The following is a 15346-nucleotide window of genomic DNA, read 5'->3' as shown; positions in this document are numbered from 1 at the left end:
TTAAGTCTATTATCAAAATAAAAACATGTAAAAGCTTTTATAAGCTTATAATTAGAGCTGGCTCAGGCTTGCCTCCACCATCCCCTGCTTAGCCGGCAGTAGGCCTGCACTGCTGGGGGACTTCCCATGATGCACTGAGCTCCTCTCCCTCTCCGCCTGTAAATCCACGTAATACTTGCTTATAACCGGCTTCCCCTCTGTTGTGCTTCTTCTTGTTCTCCGTGTATTGTCCCACTCAGAGGAAAGGAAGCATCACCATAGCAACCTCTACCTGCAGCTGAAGCCGTCCATATCAGCCGATTTGACCCTTGGTTTTACCTGTGATTCCATTCATTTATGTTGTGTTTATGTTAGGATTGGGGTTTGAATCATGTCTCTTTGTTATTTCAGTTATATTAGTTTGTATTTTATCTCAAAATGTACATGCTGCATAATAACTTTTTTTTTTTTTCAATTTTAACTCTGTACTCCCTGACTGCCCTCCTAAACCTCTCGTCTCTGTTCTAATGTTTCGCACCGACTCTGGTTCCTGATCCTAGAATAATTACTCATCACTGTCGCCAAGTGCTTGCTCATGTGTGAATGTTGGAGTACAATCTAGACCTGACTTACACGTGAAGTGCACTAAGATTTGCCGCTGTTTCGATGAAAATGTAACGTAAATACCTCAGCGGTCACTCTTTATTTATTTATTTATTTATTTATTTATTCATTTATTTATTTATCTTAAATTTTGAATCTCTCTCAGCAACTCGCCCTTCAGCGCAAGTGTGAGTTTCAGTGCTCATATCCTGTTACGGGGATGACATCTTCCTGAGGTGCACGTCTGCACACCTCCCAGGAGACAGAGGAGTGAAAGGTACTCGGCTCCTACCTCAGACTAAACAGGTAAATAAACCTTTGTTCTTTTTGGTTGCGTTGAAAACCTTCATTCATTCGGTCTTCTGCGCTATTATTTTTGTTGATATTTGATTTGACTGTGATATCTGACATAGAGAATTTATAATATAGTGCATTTTTATCAGGAGTCTACGGTCATGGCTTCCCAGCTATGTGAGCAGAACCGTTACAATGTGCCATTCATGTGCTTTTCTTATTACTTTTAATGATATAAAGTCAAAACATCATTCACATGAGAGACCAGGAGACACAAAAGTTGCATGTGTTTTGTTGTGGAGTTTCAGAATAACAAAGATCCTGACTGATATTCATAATCATAAAAACTGAAAGTAAAATCTATAAAACTATTTGCTCGTCATCCATGGCATCATTCCAAAAAAAAAAAAAAATCCATGGAAGCCGAGAAAGACGGCACTAGAAATTACATTTGAAAGGCTGTTAGCTCATGAAATCAGGATGTTATCTCATTATCTCTGATAACGACCTTCATTATCTCAAGATAGGATTAAGAATCCCGTGATAATGGGCTTTTATCTGGTTATCACGTGGTAACAAAATCTCATAGTAAAAAGATGATTAACCTGTTATCTAAAATACAATATATATATTCATTCATAAAGACTGAGATAAAATAAATCTAAATTTGTTGGGAGGGGCTGCATGGTCGAGTAGATTGTATGGCCTTTGACATCTTGTGTAGTTGATGGACCTGCATCTCTTTTAGGTGCTCCTATAAAACCATGACGTCTAAACGAGACAGCCCCCCGCCCTATGAAGACACGCTGCACCATCCTAAGAACCACAATGACCCCCACCAGCTGCAGCACGGCTCCCCTTTCCCCCCGCCCCCGTCTTACAGCCCTGGGCCTGGCATGTTCCCCGGCCCACCTGGCTACTGGGCCCAGGCAGGCATGTGGGCAGCCCCTGGCGTCTCTCCATCCGGGATGCCCTCCACAATACCGACTCTGTCTGCAGGAGTGCCTGCGTCCAACCCAGGTTCTGAGGAAATGACAAATCCTGCTTTATTTTGAAGCTGTAGAGTGTAAGAAGTATAAATTACTGCTTTATTGTTTGTGCAGGAGAGATGGAAGGTTTCCTGAGCAGCCAGTGGGAGAGCACGTCTGTCCGGCATGCCTTCATCAGAAAGGTCAGGATTCTTAGCACTGGTCATACTTTCTGTTCCTCACTCCTCTCCTTTTGTGTTTACCAGATATTTCTGTGTCTATGTGCAGGTTTACCTCATTCTGGCAGCCCAGCTCACTGTCACTTTCTCAGTGGTTGCCGTCTTTACATTTGTGTAAGTATTTCTGTTCATCCAAGTACAACTCTGCTACTGCAGCACACGACTCATGCCTGGCCCCTCCGTCTGTGCCGTCCTAGTGATCCAGTGAGGCTGTTTGTCATCAAATATCCTGGCATCTACTGGGCATCTCTGTGAGTTTGAAATGCAAACTCAGAATTTCACACACACACACACACACACACACACACACACACACACACACACACACACACACACACACACACACACACAGCATTCTGTTAGCTGAATAATGTTTCTTTCTTCAGTGTGGTTTATTTTATGGTTTACTGCATTCTCATCTGCTGCAAAGAGCCGAGGTAAGCCAGGTCCACACGTTAGAAAAGCTTATTGAAGCAAAGGCAACATTTCTGTTTGGATACTTTCTAAAATATCCATTTGCAATGTGCGTTCAGGAGGCGTTTCCCGTGGAATCTTGTCCTGCTGGGAATATTTGTAAGTATTTGTGGTGCAGCAGAGCCACACAGCAAAACTCAGACAAGCGGACCAGAAACAGAGGTTTAAAGCCATGCATGTTTTGTCTTGCAGACTGTTGCCTTGTCTTACATGACAGGAACAATATCCAGGTTTGTTTTTGGTACCCACTCAGGCAACGCACATTTTGATCGTCATGCACTGAAAATTTTTAACTCCCTATATTTTTTGTTTTAATCTTTTACAGCTATTATGAAACAAAAGCAGTCTTCCTCGCCATGGGAATAACAGCGTTAGTTTGTGTAACTGTCACTATCTTCTGCTTTCAAACAAAGGTAGATGGAGATGTAAAGTGTGTGTGTGTGTGTGTGTGTGTGTGTGTGTGTGTGTGTGTGTGTGTGTGTGTGTGTGGCTCAGCAGCTTCTCAGAGGGTGTCTTTGTTGTCAGTGTAAAAGAACGCCTTTGTCTCACATTACAATGGCGAACTGGGTTTCTTTAAATATTTATGAGATTTTGGGGGGGGGGGGGGGGGGGGTTCCAACTTCACTATCTGATGTAACCGGAGATGTAGAAGTACATTTCGGTGCTAGTAGCTGACACATCCACCCTGCATTTATTTTTTTGTATCCATAATGTTGCTCTTTCATGTGGCTTGATTCCCACTTCCATCACTCCATTGAGTCCTTTCCCGTCCCAGGTCGACTTCACCTCTTGCGGGGGGTTCCTCAGCATCGCTGCCATTTTGTTCCTGATCATTGGTGTTGTTACGGCCATCGTCCTCTCCTTCCAATATGTGAGAAGCCGCGAGTCGTGTTGTATTCTCGTGTTCCCGAGTGCGAGGAGCAGCAGGTCAGCAGGGTGGATCTGTGTGACTGATTGAACATTCACAGGCCTTTCCTGTGTTCCTCCGCAGGTCCCTTGGCTTCACATGCTCTATGCTGCAATTGGAGCCATCATTTACACTCTGGTGAGTTTGCCAACACTCATGTAGACAACAAAACTGTACATCCCAGTTAAAACAAGAGGCAGACGGGCAAAGTGAATTGACTTCAATGTGTTTAAAAAAAAAAAACAAAAAAACAACCTTTTTTGTTGTTTTCAGCTAAATTTGTCTTGACCGGTTCACTGAGGAAGTGAAATAAAAAAAAACCTGAAGTCTCCTGCTCCACACAGTAGAAAAAGATCCGTTTCTTGTTGTCACTCACCTGTACTTTCATTGTCAGAAGGCACAATCTTAAAATGATCTTCTACAGAAGAAATAATGGGATTTCAAGTTGCTGACTGTAATGTGACCATACTTGAATCCCAGCAGCAGGGCGCTCAGCAAGTTGCTCAACACTCTTGAGGGTTCTTCCTTCTTATGGTTTTACCAGCGATGAAATATGTCATAATCTCCATACTGCACTTTAACAGAGCAAACTCAAATAATACACATTTATTTATTTTGATGACTGTCGCCTCCTCCTCCCTGTTAGTTTTTAGTATACAACACCCAGCTTCTCATCGGGAACCGGGAGTTGGCCATTAGCCCAGAGGAGTACATCTATGGAGCACTCTCTCTCTACATCGACATCGTCCACATCTTCCTCTTCATCCTCCAAATCAGTGGATCTGCTACTGAATAAGCTTGGGGGGGGGGGGGGGGGACGCGCATCCTCCAGGAGTCTGGACTAACAAGATCTTACATCAGAACAACACGACATGTACAAAAATATTCAGCTTTTGGTGATGAGAATGTTTGTTGTCTATCAATGTTCAAAATAATTGTTAGTGTCAACCCATGAGCACTTTGGTTCGTCCCTGCGCTGTGTGAAGCAGGACAAAAGCCTTCTATCTTAAATCTACTCAAATGTGAATGAAGAGCAAAATCTGCCTTCTTTATTCTTTTTGGTGCCTTCAGACTTTCGGGAGTAGTATTCTGGCGGATCTACCAAGTTTTGTGTACCAATAGAAATGTTTCGACAAGGAATACAGAGTTGCTAAACTGCCGGTTCCCTGGTGTCAATGTACCCTTAATTTTATTAATGGGTTTTCAGTAAAAAACCTGAAATGCGGTCTTTGGATCAAAAAAGCTTAAGATATTTTTATATTATGAATTATGTCTTAAAACGTCCACTGTGGCGATGCTATAAACATACGTCATCCGTGTGGCGTTCTGTTTGCTTTATGCAAAAACTGAACATACAAAGCGAACGTGTGCACTTGTATGAAAACGGAGTCGTCCGGAGAACCCGACACCTCTCTTATGTAGGTACAAAGACGGAGACAAAGACATTAATAGATTGAGACATTTTTAATGGTCTACGCTTTGCCCTCTAGATACAAAACACATGTAGTTACAGGCACACTGAAGGATCATCAGTCTCTGTCTGTGCTGCTGGTAGGAAGGATTTACAGCTGTGTTTTCATGTTTGTTTTTTTTAACGTATCCGTAGAAAAGAACTCAGACAAACGCTGACTAGTTGATTAAAAGATGAACCGCGTGTGCAGCCGTACCTTAACTGTCTGACCAACACTTCCTTCTCTTTAATGTATCGGTGTTGTTTTTGTTACACAGCTTAACGCAAACACCAATAAAATTTGCCCTACAGTTGTAATTACCTGGTTCTCTCATCTTAATTATGAATCATAGTGGCACGTTAAGAGTCTGAGGGTGACATTGCTTCCGAACCCTTTCTGCTTGGTGGATTAGTACTGGTTCCCATCACCTAGATCTTTATTAGTCCAGTGACGACTGGGTTTCACCACGTGGTTGGAGGTTCAAGGAGTCAGGCGCTTGGGGTCACGTGGGAACATGGAGGTCTGACGCACGTTGTGGAGACCCAGGTACAGCATGCAGACTCTCTCCAGCCCTGAGAGGAAGAACAACAACAGTGAGAGAAGAGGCCTTTCACCTGTGGGTTCCCCTACAAATGTGAATTCCTTACCGATTCCACCGCCTCCATGAGGGGGAGCGCCATACCGGAAGGAGTCGATATACGACTTGATCTTCTCCAGATCTGAAATATTGTTAAAAATATTCATGGTTCAGTTGTGAAGAAGTGACTTTAATGTTTTTTTTCACTGATATTTAAAGCATATTTTCCCCAACCCAAACAATTCCCTCAATAGCCCTGTGTTGTATTTCCTACTTTCACCTGCAGAGGGAGACAAAGCCACATCTTAATCACCTGTTACCATGAAAACAGTTGGTTCTTACCGATCTGGTGATGCATGGCCCTTTCGGTCAGCAGCTGAGCGTCGTGAATTCTCTGAGCTCCGGACAGGATCTCCTCCCCCCTCATGAACATGTCGTAGGAGTTGGAGTATTTCTGGACACACAAAGATACGGACTTACACATATATAGACTTGATACTGCACCACAGGAGGAGAGAACACAAGAAAACACCAACAAGTCAACCTGTAATCTCACTAATCAACTTCCACTGCTAACAATGTGTAAACTGCACTCCAGTGAGTGTCTTTTTAAACCGGTAGAACAAACTCTGATGTTTGTCAGCTCAGATAAAGAACTTAAGAGGCTCCTAAGCCAAAATCATCTGTCTGCCATTAATGCAAATTCAGCTGCAGCTCAACCACAAAACATGTGTACTTTACACCTATTACTGCGCTTATCTGGCTATGCAGCGGATGAGTGCATGTCTGTGTGCATTAGTGAGAGACTTACAGTGTTGTTGGGATCAGGCATCGTATAGAAGGGTCTCACAGCCAGCGGGTACTTATCCAGAACATAGAAGTCAGTATCATACTGGAGGGGGAGAGAGATTGATACGCTTCATACATACATTCATGAGGCACGCAGGCGTTTTACACTCTCCCTCATTTAATGTCACAGAAGTTTTGGAGAGTAAACTTCTGATGAATTCTGACCGAGTTCTGAGCTGCCACGTTTACCCGAGCCAGCAGAGCACGTGATCGTTGTTCCGTTACTGGTCGTTTAATGAATTCTCCTCTTCTATTCCATCACTGCTTATTGATCATGTATTCGTCATGATTGGTGATTATAGATCGTTAAGATGTTGTTGCATTTATAAAACCACCAGTTGGAGACTTGTGGAAATGCTCCTCGGCTGAGATGCTGATAAATTGCACAGATTGACTGGTTTCTCCTTCCGAATTTTTTACTATGGGTATATTTTCCTACACCATGACAGGTCATCTTTTTAAAAATGACATTACAAGCTTATACGTTCCAAATCTTTGGTTTCATCTTACAACTCATTGACATTCTCACACACCTAAAACAGTTTAATCATGAGAAAATATAAACCACAGTAGAAAATGTGGTTTAACGTTTCAGTTTCAGTTCACATAAAAAAGTTCACATAAAAAAAAAAAAAAGAAGAAAAAAGTTTAAGTAAAAACAGTTATATAACAAAACAATACTTGACAGTATTAAAGCAGTTCACTGGGTGCATTTAAAGTACCATTGTTGGCACCGGGTCGTAGTCGTGACCTGGTTATTTGGTTAGTTAGCTGAGTTGAGTTTGACATTCGCATGACAGCAGCATAACTGAAAGAGACCGTTTTCCCATCTGGTCTCTTGTACAACAACCTCACAGACTCCCTGCTTTCCTTCACGTGGGTCTGTCAAACCTGCTACGTCTTAGTCTTGGTCGACAGTGACATCTAGTAGCCACATGCTGTCGGAGCACTTCAGTTAGGGAAAGTCATGTCTTATTGGAAAAAGAGGCAACATGAAATGTCGCTATGGGTGCCACCAAAGAAGTAAACAAACAAAAACTCGACAGAAAAGATTTAAAGTCAGCTTTACATGTTGGTTTCCGGATTTTAAAACCTCCTCAGGGAAACCATATTTTCGTCTCTGCATAGAAGGGTTTTAGTCTTGTTTGTCTATTCAGTAGAAAACTGTTTTTCATTGCAAATGCACATGTATATCTAATAATACAGCTCTATTTAATTAAAAAAAAAAACTGAATCAAGAGTATAGAGGAGTTTCTTGTTTTCCTGCTGTTATTACATGCTGAGAGGTCCTTTGATTATCTTAATAAAACCTAATGAACCCTCTTACCTTTTCCTTCACAAGGCGGCCAAGCAGCTTCTCGCTGGGTGTACTGCACAACAAAAAGAGCTCAGTCCATTACTGTGTCATATTTCTGGATTTACAAAAAAAATAAAAATGAACAAACAGAAAAAAACCCACTTCTATTAAATACACAACATATTACTTCTATAAAAACACAACAAAACGAATCATGATTTGATGTCAACAATGGCAAGACAGTGTAAATGTTAAACATGAGAAGCATGAAGGATGAGAAAATGCTGCTGCAAAAACGCCAAATAATTTCTCTCTTTTTGTCAAATGAAATCATTTGGCAAACTGAATTAAATGAAGATGAGAGTACATTCACAAACGTGGACCACAGGGTCCACCGTGGCGGTGGAGATTTCTGACCTGAGGTCGTCCTCGTCGCCCATCTCCACCCCGGCCTCGTGCAGCATGGCCACTGCCTCGGTGTACTCCAGCCTGAGAGTGGGCTCCAGGAACTTGAACGGCTCGCTGGGGTACTGCTTGTTCACCATCTGAATCTCTGTCTGGAAGCTGAAACGGCCAAATAACACAGCAGTGACGACGGATGTGGGACCTTCTCAGGGAGATAAAAGAAGAGGTAAAAAATTCAAAAGGCTCTGAAGCTGTCGAATCTGCATGTTTTACAGGCATTTAAATGTTCAAAAGTTAGTTTTCATGAGCCACCTCTTCTCTTAATAAACGCTCTTGTGACTACAGTCAAAACAGATCATCAGCCAACATTCTTTCAACGAGAGCCACCCAACAGAACAGAACAGACCAAAAACACCAGACTTCACAGCGTTTTTGCAAGGGAAGAAAAGAGCAGATCTCACAAGCTATTATTTAGACAAGCTGAGTGAGAAGTGAAGCAGCTCCTCTTTTCTTAGTGTCATTATTTTCCCCGTCTCGTCCTTCAGCGGAGCTGCCAGCATTGTGATGAGAAAACAGCTGATGCAATTACTGCTGTCTTTTTTTCTAAATGGCTATTTGTTAAGGCATTTTATACTTGTATTGGATAGCTGACAGTGGTGGGATGACAGTAAATGAGGGTGCGTTTTGGTTCATAGTCTGCATCTTAACCCCTGGACCAGCGGGGCACCTCTCATCTACTGAGCCGAGTTAACAGGCTTTGATATGGAACTCCTCCAGTGAGGGATTCCACTGCCAAATACTTGAAGCATGAAATGTAGAGTATATACATAATAAGAGCGTCACCTCTGCCCACTCATCTCACTTTGCTTTTAGGTCTATTTTCACATGCTGCACTGATTTACACCACTAGGAGGCACTGCAACCACAGCGAACGCTTCATTCCTGGTGGTGCTCCTGACAGAGCTATTAAAAATCACTGGGTGACAGCACTTAATCTGAATTCACCCACTGAAATAGTTTGACTAAGAAATATAATATTTGTGCTTTTTGCAACACCAAACCTGTCAAGATAAATAAATAAAAAGCACCAAATGGATCAAACTTGAGCATCTTGTGGAACCTAATTCAAAACCACTTGGGTTCTGAGGATAACACCATTATTCGGACATTAATTACAACAAGAGGCAGCACTTCAAATGATGAATACAAATACATTTGTACTGTCTAATGTTGAACTTACTTGTCTCTCAGCCCCTTGAAAATCTGCACCATGGTGTCGGTGATGGAGTCAATCACTTCGTGGTAATGGTAATTGAAGGCCATCTCAATATCCAGACCCACGAACTCGGTCAAGTGACGGTGGGTGTTGGAGTCCTCCGCCCTGAAAACTGAAACGATCCATATTTGATCAATCAACACATATTCAAATGGCACCTTCTGATTTATGTTGTGTAAGAATTTGGCGCTTCATTCTGGTTGTTAAATTCAGCCTCGTCCCACAGAATGGCCAAGAGGCCGCATGCAAATGACTCCTCTGCTGACAGACAGGTCTTTTTTTCCCTCAGAATGATGAGCGCTATAAACTAAATAATATCTAATTGCCCTCCTGGTTTGATGTCCTCACTGCAGATGATTGCTGATGATGGACAGGTGCATTTATGATAAATGACTCGACTACGACCACAACATACCCATAATTAGCTGCCACATATAATTAGCCATATAATTGTGTAAAGCCTTGGGTAATGGTCTTACGTAAGGAAGGCTGCTCTGGGTTTGTTGGAGGACAATGAGGAGGTATAATTACACGCACGTCTCGTCGGGGCCGCTGCCGCGCCAAAGACTCGAAGCTGTAAAATGTATCTAAATGGTCAACGTGTCCATCAAGGTCTATTCAGGGTTGGTGCCAATGAATTTCCATTGACTGCTTTGTGCCCTTGAGGAAAATTTTCGTCACCACGTGTTCTCTGAGACATTTTTATTTTTTACACACGAAAAATAAATAAATGTCCAAATTTACCAGTTAGTATTTAACGAGCTACGTGGTTTGATGCAACATACACACGTATTCACGTTGGCAGAACAACAACCAAAAGAGACCTGTTAAGATCTCAGACGATCTTAACAGAGCCACAGAGCCTCGAATATTCAGGTATTTCTGAAGGAAATTTCCAGGACTTTTCCAAAACTTTCTGGCTTTATTCTTTTTTTTCCACAAACGTTTTCGTGGACTGTAATACCTCTGTCTTTGGACACTCACAGAAACGGTTAGTTAAACACAACTGAACAAAAGTCTGACCAGAGTCGAATTTGGGCGCCTGTGTATTAAGGGCATTTGCATTTTTCTGCCTTTGTCTCCACAGAGGTTCCGTCTACAGACGTTCGACTTCGGGACACATTTCCCGAAACACGCAGACCACCAACATGTGTTTGCTCCGCATCTTCAGCCGACAGCGCCGCTGCAGCTGTTGAAGCCAAACACAGTGGCGTTTCCGCCCGGTGGGAAAATGAACAGAGCTGATCCCAATTCTCTTTACTCGCTCAATTGGTTGGTCGGTAACTAAGGCAACAGCAGTGAGTACATTCATGGCTTAGAAGCGGTGATGACCTTACGCCCTTTGATTTCTCTAGTGGAGCCTACAGAAAAGCAAACAAAGACCTCGGTCCTGTCTGTAGAATACAGAATGTTTGTCCGTCTCCCAAATGTTTCATTTCATCTTGCGGCACAATCACGTATCGACATACTAAAATGGAAAGGATGAGTGAGGGGATCTAAATTATTTATGTCACATTGCTGTATGTATCTAATCGGATGAGGGCAAGGGGGTTGCTCACCTGGGGCGGGGGTCTCTCTCCATAAAGACATTTACTCTGCCTCATTTTGTTACAGTGAAACCGTGTAAACTTTTTTTGTAATAGAGTATTCACCTTTTTCTGCTATGAGTGTATCAGGACGGTACGAGACCCTGTGAATCTTTTATCATTCCAGAATGTCAGCGTGCCAGCTCGTGCACTAGAGGGGCACCTTGTGTTAACAACTGGGGTGACGCATATTTCGTCCAACAAGATTTCAAGAGGCAAAGTGTCGTCTTTCTGATTTTGTCACACGCAAAACGTGTAACTTCCGTTGCCAGCAAAAGGTTTCGCTCTGGTGCTCCAGCCAGCACGCTGAAACGCTAACATAATGCATTCAGTCCCACGGAAGTGATTTTATTTTTACAGTTTCATGACAGCCTTGTGTTTTGCCATTAGGCGCTGGAGGAAGGTTGTGAGGAGGTCTTACCTGGTCCCACACAGAAAACTTTGTCAAAGTCGGCGCAGATGCACATCTGCTTGTAGAGTTGGGGAGACTGGGCCAGATAGGCGCTGGTTTTAAAGTAAGACACTGTGAAGACGTTGGCTCCACCTTCACTTGCAGCTAGAAATGAACAAAAAAAAACAAACAAAACTTTTAGATGTGAAAGACGATTAAATTAATCCACAGCTTAAAACAAAAAAGGGCTCACCGAGGGCTGAGAGCCTTTTCGTGGACAAAGTCGGCCAACTTAGAGACCAATTAGCAAAACGCTGACAGTTCTCACTTCACAAACTTAGTGTGCATGCAGCATCCTAACCAGCCAGCACCCTAATTTTCACAGTTTTGGAAAGTCTCTCTGACAGCTATGGACAATGAATAAAACGGTGAGAATGAGATTTTTTTTTTTTTTTTTTTTCTGACAGCAATTTGCTGAATTCTGACAAGAGTCATTAAAAGTAATGGATGTGCTAAAAACTAGGATAAACACAGCTGTGCTGTTTTTGTGGGCACCTGTATGGAGAATTATCTAAGATGGCGCGGACTTGCATCGCTCACCTGAGGTTTCTCATTTGACACAGACACCAAAGGGGTTTATCTGATACTGTTGTGCCACTGAAAGGAGGGCAGGGTCTCAACGGGCTCACACTGACAACTGTTTTTGACAAGGGTGTTGGCAGGCAGGAAGATGTGGTTTTTGCAACAGGCACACACACACACACAGAGTGGATTCACGGTTTCTGCCCAAATATGAGCGCCAGTTTTGAATTTAACCGCCAGCCTGAATTGATATTATTGGCTGGAAGAAAAGAAGAAGTGAAACTGTAGAATGTTTCCCCATACTTCATTTCTAATGCATGGGGCGTGTGGTAACCTGGGGATTGCAGTCTTGTGTTACAAATCTATTACACTGGGTTGTGTAATAACTGTCAGAAAATAAGTTTAGATTTACAATTTCCCTCAAAATTCTGCTCTAATATTCACTTTGCTTTTCGTGATCAAAAATGGGCACCGGGGAGTATTTCTTCTCGCATTTAAAGAAGTCCCAAAGAGATCAGCTGACCACTAGTTAGCTTAGCACAATGAATGGTAGTGGAAGGGCAGGTTAAAATGCCCTCCTCTTGCCCCAGAATTCCTCCTCTGTGTATTCTGGTTCGAATACATCAGGTTCAGGATCTCAGTCCATCCTTGAATTGCTCCTCCTCTTCCTCTCTCATACAAAGTCTAACATGATTACTTGCAGTTGCTCTTCTAGTCTTCGACAAAGACTCTGATTTGTTTGCTGAAGTTTTTAGATGCTGCTTCAAATCACTGCACCAGTCAGGAAAGTAGTTCCAGCTATACATCTATCACTAAAATTGAAATAGTTTATGCAAATTAAATGTTACACACAACCCTTCTGACATTAATGCCAGCAGAGATGTTTTGTAGAACAGTGTACTTAACTACTTCTGACAGAGATATGCAAGTACTTCCCATCCACTCCTCATTGTGCTAAGCTAATTAGTGGTCAGTTGGTCTCCGTGGGTCTCTGCTCCCTTATGAAGCATAGAAGAGAGAGGAGTATCCCTCGTCTGATTCTAGGCCAGAAACGCATGTTCTTTTCAAGGATAGGGTCACGAGTCACAAAACAAAGAATGGCATAACGGGAACATCTTGAATCATTCCTCCTAACCAAACTGGTCATCAAGAAATCTGCTTTCAATGCTCTGAGTAAGAAACGAATGAGAATCTTAAACTAAAGGTAATTTATCCAAACTCATCGGGAGAACATTGTGCAAAGTCACTTTAGAGTTGCAATATTCTGTAGATCTGTCACTGCTGAGCAACATATCCATTAAATTTGACTGCTGGATTCCTAAAACAGCTTCAGATGAACTGTAAGAACAGTTTTTCAGGGGTGGGAGACAGCGGGTGTCATCACAGATAGACGGGACATCGTAACAGCCAGGAAGAACACGATCACTGCAAGCAAACATCGCGGCAGCGTGGTCGCCCGACTCTTGTTTTAGATCAGGTTAGTGGAATGTGAAGCTGTCGTTTCAACAACTATTTATTTGAACTGAGGAAGGGAAAAGTTTCTCACCAGGTAAATTTTATGCATGTGGAATATTAAGTCATCTGTCACTCCTGATGTATAAAAATAGATATCAGTATAAGACCCACACAAGGCAGGGAAACACTCTGTGAATACTGGATGAGAAGAATTTTGTTTCAATTGCTAGTTTCTCTCCCCCCCCCACCCCCCTCCACTCTTTGCTTGCTTCACTAGGCAGCATGGAGTCTGTTGGGAGCAAGCTTCTGGAAAGTCTTCCCTGTCAAATTAGAAAGGTGCTGTGTGGAAGCGTGGAGGAGGAAATATGAGACTTGGTCGATGGATCAAATCTGATGGGGGACCGGATTCAAAATCCTGACTGATCTAAAACAACACAACTCTTTCCAAGATGTTCTCTTTTCTTTTTTTTTTCTTTTCAAATGAATATGAAAAACTGTGTTTGGTTTCACTGAATTTCCAATCTGGTTTGAATTGCAGATGTGAAAAAAAATGGACAGCCCACACAGGAAATCAAGTCTTACAACTGTCACACTGATTCACAGTGCACCTGTGAGTAGTGATACAGGAACAAGAGAGCAGTTACTGAAACATCTCATGGAAATTACTCATTGAGGAGTGTGTGTTTGTACCTGATATGATTTTAGGGGTCTGGATCTCCACAAAGCCCTTTTTGGTGAGGGTATCTCTGAAGAGCTGGCATACACCCGACTGCAGGCGAAAGATGGCCTGGCTGGTGGTGGTCTTTGTTAGAGAACACACACACACACACACACACACACACACACACACACACACACACACACCAACAGCAGCATTAGTCCGCTGGATTTATTATTACAGTTATGACACTTCATGCCATTCCTTTTCACACGCAAGGTGAAATATCTATTTGGTGTGTGGAAACAGAGCAGGAACCCCGGGTTTTTCAAACCCACAATCATGAGTGTAATACTGAAACCGAGGTGAGTAAGTCTCAAACTAAATCAGGAGATTACCGTGAGTCCCCTAAACAGCCATAAACGGCATCAGTTAGGTAACCAAGCATGTCAAAACATAAATGAGCACTCCCTTAAATCTACCCAGGCATTTGAAAGAACCACAACTTTACTGGCTCTCAGCTTACATATTTTCATGAGGACAGGCTGTCGCCATTTCAACACAAGACACATTGTCTGTGTCAATTATTGAGTTTAATTTCACCTTTTCTTCCGTTTCTTTTGCATTTCCAGTTCTGAAAAGTTCTCTTCTGACTGACAGCTGGCGGAATAGAAAGGCGGTGATGTCTAAATACTGACAAGTTCATTAGCCTGCAGACAGATTCCTTTCCTTCATTACCATCTTAATGCTTTGAGAGAAGTGCAGAAAAACTGAAAGCAGTTAAATAAGTGAACCGTATGAAGCAGCCCACTGTCGGAATGTCCGTGTGACTAATCTACGTCATGTGTCTCTTGTAGGGGGCGGGGGGGCAGTCTCACATGTTAAACTGGGGAGAACTCAATTAAAATCTGTGCCGAACCACATAAAATATTTGAAAGTTCTTCCTGTTTACAGCACATTTTGAGTGAGTGGGTGTCGCACTCAATGTTTTCTCAGGCTGGCGGTTTAGGGTACAGAGCTTCACAGAACAGACCTGAGGCAGCAGGCGGGCCACCTGAGCCTCACTGTGCCAGCACAAACCAAACTTTCCATGCACTTGACCGCAGACCAGTTTCACAACACAATATTTGCCGGGGTGGACGCGCAGACTAAACACTCTCCCCTTCAAAGTAATGGAGCCGGGTGATGTTTTCACTCAGCAGCGGAGTGACTGACTTGTGGGACGTTGCATGACGGGCCTCGCTGCATTAGTTTAATATGCTTTGCCAACAGATGGGCGACACGGTGGCATTTACTTCACACTAATGTCAAAGTAAAGCTCCTTATGTGACAGGCAAGTGGAGCACAACAAAACA

The 15346-nt window shown here is 42.7% G+C and overlaps 2 protein-coding genes across 2 annotated transcripts in view; one reads left to right on the top strand and one right to left on the bottom strand.

The window, feature by feature from the left end:
- Nucleotides 1-1640: 1640 nt before the first annotated feature.
- Nucleotides 1641-4260, top strand: LOC147251848 (protein lifeguard 3). The gene is made up of 11 exons (XM_086219799.1): nt 1641-1896; nt 1980-2047; nt 2133-2197; nt 2281-2334; nt 2470-2520; nt 2617-2656; nt 2750-2787; nt 2883-2970; nt 3333-3428; nt 3549-3602; nt 4111-4260. The coding sequence occupies exons 1-11, from the start codon at nt 1641-1643 to the stop codon at nt 4258-4260; spliced, it is 960 nt and encodes a 319-aa protein (XP_086075925.1).
- A 659-nt stretch (nt 4261-4919) lies between these two features.
- The window catches only part of dars1 (aspartyl-tRNA synthetase 1), a 31540-nt gene continuing 21113 nt past the window's right edge, over nt 4920-15346 (bottom strand). The window contains exons 10-18 of the mRNA XM_086219798.1: nt 14024-14135; nt 11327-11461; nt 9284-9431; nt 8056-8202; nt 7669-7711; nt 6304-6384; nt 5835-5946; nt 5563-5634; nt 4920-5487 (exon numbers count right to left, since the gene is read on the bottom strand). Coding sequence (XP_086075924.1) covers nt 5396-5487; nt 5563-5634; nt 5835-5946; nt 6304-6384; nt 7669-7711; nt 8056-8202; nt 9284-9431; nt 11327-11461; nt 14024-14135 — 942 coding nt within the window. The 3' untranslated portion in view covers nt 4920-5395. The remainder of the gene's footprint in view (nt 5488-5562; nt 5635-5834; nt 5947-6303; nt 6385-7668; nt 7712-8055; nt 8203-9283; nt 9432-11326; nt 11462-14023; nt 14136-15346) is intronic.

This window comes from Aulostomus chinensis, chromosome 12 (genome assembly GCF_037954235.1).
Source record: "Aulostomus chinensis isolate RoL2024-O1b breed Wild chromosome 12, RoL_Achi_v1.0, whole genome shotgun sequence".
NCBI classification, from domain to species: domain Eukaryota; kingdom Metazoa; phylum Chordata; class Actinopteri; order Syngnathiformes; family Aulostomidae; genus Aulostomus; species Aulostomus chinensis.
The sequence above is the reverse complement of the archived record's forward strand: the minus strand, read 5'-3'. Positions and strand labels throughout refer to the sequence as shown.

What these genes read in the sequence shown, in the direction of transcription:
- LOC147251848 (XM_086219799.1), top strand. Translation starts at nt 1,641, where the DNA reads ATGACGTCTAAACGAGACAGCCCCCCGCCCTATGAAGACACGCTGCAC. An exon ending in GGCATCTACTGGGCATCTCT is followed by an intron (nt 2,335 to 2,469) that starts GTGAGTTTGAAA and finishes TTCTTTCTTCAG; the next exon opens with TGTGGTTTATTTTATGGTTT. An exon ending in GAGCCATCATTTACACTCTG is followed by an intron (nt 3,603 to 4,110) that starts GTGAGTTTGCCA and finishes CCTCCCTGTTAG; the next exon opens with TTTTTAGTATACAACACCCA.